The following is a 4,884-nucleotide window of genomic DNA, read 5'->3' on the forward strand; positions in this document are numbered from 1 at the left end:
GTTAACTTTTTCCTAAAAATCAACCACCACCAACGACTTTAGCCTCATGGAGCTCCTCTAGAACGAAAGGAACCAGTGGTAGAAGATATCGGAACTTCACAGGGACATTAAGTCATTGATAATCAACACAAGGCATTAATACTCCCTCTGTCTTTTCTGTTAGCTTAGATAATTGAGAAGTTTCATCTGGTCTCGTTGAGATATATAGCTGAGTATTATCATTATAACAATGGAAACTAATTCCGTATTTTCTAATGATATTACCAAGGGGCAACATGTATATTGAAAATAGAAGGGGACCTAGGACGGATCCTTGTGGCACTCCATATTTTACTGGTGATATATGAGATGACTCCCCATTTAAATAAACAAAATGGTAGCGATCGGACAGGTAGGATCTAAACCATCCTAGAGCTCACATGGTTTGGTGGTTGATGTTGTTATGGGTCGAGTGATACCTGGTGAAATATGTTGAATTTCTCTCATGTTCCTTCGACGCGAGGCTTGTTTCATCAGATTGGCAATCTTGATAATGAGACTTACAAAGTCAGAAAATGATAAATTCTCACCTTTACAAATCATCTCTGCCTGTAGATCAATGTTGAGACATGAACATGATGACATATTCAGTGGCTTTACGGTTACCTTGTGACATTTGAAGAATCTGGGTGGATGTATCCTCGCCCCCTGCGGGATATTTAAACACTTCTTGCAGTTGTTGAATGAAATAATCAAAAGATCTTCTAAATCACAACTTTTCTGATCATCAGGTTCACATAAAAATCAACTTTTTACTGCTAATATTGTTCTCTCTCTCTCTCTCTCTCTCCCTCTCTCTCTCTCTCCCTCTCTCTCTCTCTCTGAAGGTGGGTGTTTGTGATTTCATGAATTACGTGCTGTATGAACAGAAAGAGAGAGACAAAGCGAGCACATTCATTCTGATGTCTCTGTGTGATTCCTTCGGTGTGATCGTCTCACTGGTCAGGATGTGTTCTGACTCCTGAAATACTCCACAGAAACATGACTGAATATTCAAACCGCAGTCAGTCCGGCGGAGAATATGAATGGCATTATGAATATTATGATGACGAGGAGCCTGTGTCCTTCGAGGGCCTGAGAGCAAACAGATGTGAGTATCATTCACTTTTTAGATAGAGAGGAGTGTGTGTGTGTGTGTGTGTGTGCGTGTGTGTGTGTGTGTGTGTGTTCTAAATGCTGGTTTTGTCTCGTCAGACTCTATAGTGATTGGCTTCTGGGTCGGACTGGCCGTGTTCGTCATCTTTATGTTCTTTGTTTTGACGCTGCTGACAAAAACAGGAGCTCCGCATCCAGAGTGAGTAAAACACACACACTTTATTAAAGAGATGTGGAGAGCATTCAGTGTTTTTTAGGATTTGGGTGAGAAATATGAGAGTTCATATTGTGATCTCTGACGTTTTCAGTTCAACTGTTCATATCTTTTCTGAAACTTTAATATTAAAAATACAACAAAATCCATAGTTTTTACTCAAGGAATGGAACTCTGCAAACACTTTAAGAGCCACAAAATACATATAATTTTTTATTTTTTTATTTTACTTTTATCATTTTATTTCTTTTAAACCATTTCCATATGTATGGAGTCCCATTGGTGTCAAAATACTTTCAATTATCTATGAAGTTATATAAGTGTCAAAAACTTTTGAAAAATATATTTTCATTTCCTCATCTCACACACTAAAATCTCAGATCTCACAAAACAAAAATTTGAATATACTGCATTAAACAGGGGTAAATGCAGTAATAACATGCTAACTATCAAAACTTTGACTTTTTTTAGACTTTAACTCGTTAATGACAAGTTGCAGATCTCATATAATATGGTTGAAAGCTCTGAGTGTGTTGTTGTTTTTTAATAATGATGTGAATTTAGCACAGATTTTGAATGCATTTTGAGATCTAAATCTCATCCGTCAGAGACTGTCAGTCTTTGGGACTATAAATAAATTCCCACACAATACTGCAGCAGTTATTATGCCAAACACTCTCTCTGTCTCACACACACACACACACACACTCAATAACACACAACATGCTGCTTTTGTTCAGATGTGTTACTGTAGAATAAGGTTCACGTGTGTCTCCATAGAAACAGAGAGTCTGTAATCATATATTCAAATGAGCAGAAACACTTGAGCTGCTGCATATATTACAGCAAATGAGCCCTGATTTAATCAGTCATTAAAATGGGCTGTTCACCTATATCAAAGATCAGACAAACAAAAATAAATAAATGAATAAGAATTAACTTTCTGCTACACTGAAAAAAAACATTTTTTTACATTCAAATATTGCTAGTAAATTTAACGATTACAAAAATGAACACCATTGAATTAAACATTATAAAAATCTGAAATCATGTGTTCTTGTGAAACTTACTCAGATTATTATTATTATTATTATTTTACTTTTGGTATGTAGTTACTGATAAAAGTAATATTTTCCATATATTAAATTAGGAAAAAAAAGTTTTATTAATTCTTAATGATTACGTCAAACAATATAACTATGAGAAAATGTTTATTCATGTATTGTTTCTTTTTTTGACATTTTAATTAGTTTTTTTAAAAACGAAAATTAGTCATTTATGTTTTCTTTGGCTGAAGTAAAAGATAAAGCTGTCCGTGTTTCTGCGCAGGATCCCTGATCCCAGTGAAAAGCATCATGGTCTAGCTGACTGTGTGCTCGAGCTCGGCAGCTCTCAGCTGTTTTCTCTCCCGCCGCTGACGGACGAATCACGTTCCCTCTTTCACTTCTACATCCACGAGGAGGCCGTCAGAGACAGCGTGATTGGCCGAGGGAGGCATTGTGGGCGGGCCTCCAGGCTCCACCTCCAGGGGGCGGCAGAGGACGAGAGAGGAGATGAAGACGAGCACTTCCTGTCCGACTTCCACATTCCAAACTTCGTGAGCTCTGAACAGAACTACAGCGACGGCAATGATGACTTGGTGCCGTGTGAGCTGTCAATCACCGCAGACAGCCAATCAGCTGTGCTGAAGAGCTCAGAGTCCTATGATATCATCAGACGCTAGCACACAGGCTCGTGTTACACATGGACAGCGACCATAGACTGTATTAAAATATGGACGTAGTGTCCGGGACATCACCCATAGGTTTCCAAAGAGTGTTTTTGAAGCCAAAAGTAGGCGGAGCCAGCTGTCACCATTTTGTTTGTCAGCGCATCACCGCAGGTCACTCCCGGATAATTGAAAATGGGCAAAAAGGCGGGATCTGGTTGATGAAACCACGCCCACCTAGCACGACAGCATTGTCAGCAGCTGCAATCCACCTGTCACTCAAGTGGCCCCACCCTTAATTATTCAGAACTTTAAGGCTTAATATAATTTAAACGGATGAGTTATAAAATAATTCACCCTCCTCATAGTTGTCATAAAGGGCAAAATTAGCTATATAGAACAAAATATTTTTTTGCACCAGGCTGTAAACGTTTTTTTTCTGCTGTAAAGTTGGGCATTTTATCATGGGGAGTCTATGGGACTGACTGTCTTCTGCAGCGAGCCTCTAGCGGTCAGTCGATGAACTACAGCTTGAGTCACTTCTGTGCTGGCCTCACGAGAGAGAGAGCTGGACAGTGACTGATATTTAATGAGCTGCTGATAATCCTAAAAAGTGCAAAATAATGATGTTCTTATTGACATCTGTTTTTATTATTTAAAGAAACTATGTAGATTACGTAGTGTTCTCATTAGTGCAAGTGAACATCCCTTCACTGATTATGGACTTTAAGGTGATTATATATTTAGTTTAGTTTAGTTCTTGAGTAAAATGATGAAGGAAAGTGAAGTCTTCATGACACTGAAGATTCAGAACAGGTTTCTGTGATTTATTTGCCTGTGTTTACAAGTATTATAATATTTTTGAGATAATATTATAGTTTTATTCAAAGTTTATATTGTTTATATATTTTTTTTTTTGCTGTAAATTAGTTTATTTTTGTTCATCATTCACAGTGTCACTGCTTTTTTGGCACTTTTTTTTTCAAAAGTAGCTGTGCTATCAGACAAATAAAAGGATTTTGTATGCAGTGTATATATGCATCTGATAGAAAAACTATAGACATAATGCAGATGAGCAAACGCTCTAGAAACACTTCTTGAAGATGTCAAATAGACGTCTCTGAGATGTACCTCGATTTTGTATGTGCAAAAATCACTTACTGGGGTTTAAGTGCCAAATTTCTGCACAAATATTTAGTCATAGCTCAGTAAAAGCATGTGTTTGACCTCTCAAACAAGCAAACAGAGGCTGAAAGCGTCAGCATGTTTGTCACAGACGCTGTTCCTCCTGAGAAAAGACACGAACACTGCAATTAACTCCACTAATGACCACCAAACACACTGGCTTCAGCGCAAAGCATTCTGGGTGAGCTTTCCAGAGTTATGAGAGATAAAGAGACCGAACGAGAGATTCACCGCTGCGTCACGTGTCTCTCAGCTCTATAATGAAGCTGTATTGAGTGTGAGGACGCTTCACTTCCAACAGAGGAGAGAGGGGAAAGGTCGTTTCCATGGAGAAGAGAGTAATGTGTTATAACAGAAAACAACATTTATATCGCTCTTCAACCTGATTTAATGGAAACATCTGAGAGAAGTGTGTGTAGGAGAGCCGTTTTCTGCTCATTTGTTCAGAAATATTGCAGCTAAAGCTTTGAGATCTTCAGTTTTCTCTGTTATGAAAGATCAGATGAAACGAATATGATGAAGCTTGTGTAAGTTCAGCTCTGAATAACGAGTCGTGATGCTCAGAGACAGTTCATGATCACCACGCATTTATTAAACAATGAACATCCTCAGAATAAAACACACACAGATGAAGAAAGAAGAC

The 4,884-nt window shown here is 38.1% G+C and overlaps 2 protein-coding genes across 2 annotated transcripts in view; both read left to right on the forward strand.

Moving 5' to 3' along the window:
• Positions 1–832: 832 nt before the first annotated feature.
• On the forward strand, positions 833–3,300 carry LOC127970486 (melanocortin-2 receptor accessory protein 2B-like). The gene is made up of 3 exons (XM_052573081.1): positions 833–1,129; positions 1,234–1,333; positions 2,678–3,300. Exons 1-3 carry the CDS (start codon positions 1,021–1,023, stop codon positions 3,069–3,071), a joined length of 603 nt encoding a protein of 200 aa, XP_052429041.1. The 5' UTR covers positions 833–1,020; the 3' UTR covers positions 3,072–3,300.
• Positions 3,301–4,272: 972 nt separating this feature from the next.
• The window catches only part of LOC127971198 (cytosolic carboxypeptidase-like protein 5), a 10,678-nt gene continuing 10,066 nt past the window's right edge, over positions 4,273–4,884 (forward strand). Inside the window, exon 1 of the mRNA XM_052574040.1 lies at positions 4,273–4,422. Coding sequence (XP_052430000.1) covers positions 4,273–4,422 — 150 coding nt within the window. The remainder of the gene's footprint in view (positions 4,423–4,884) is intronic.

This window comes from Carassius gibelio, chromosome A4 (genome assembly GCF_023724105.1).
Source record: "Carassius gibelio isolate Cgi1373 ecotype wild population from Czech Republic chromosome A4, carGib1.2-hapl.c, whole genome shotgun sequence".
NCBI classification, from domain to species: Eukaryota; Metazoa; Chordata; class Actinopteri; order Cypriniformes; family Cyprinidae; genus Carassius; species Carassius gibelio.

Bases quoted from the DNA above. Each gene is read 5' to 3' on its own strand.
- LOC127970486 (XM_052573081.1), top strand. From the start codon at position 1,021: ATGACTGAATATTCAAACCGCAGTCAGTCCGGCGGAGAATATGAATGG. The intron at 1,130-1,233 runs GTGAGTATCATT...TTGTCTCGTCAG, and splicing joins GGGCCTGAGAGCAAACAGAT to ACTCTATAGTGATTGGCTTC. The intron at 1,334-2,677 runs GTGAGTAAAACA...GTTTCTGCGCAG, and splicing joins ACAGGAGCTCCGCATCCAGA to GATCCCTGATCCCAGTGAAA.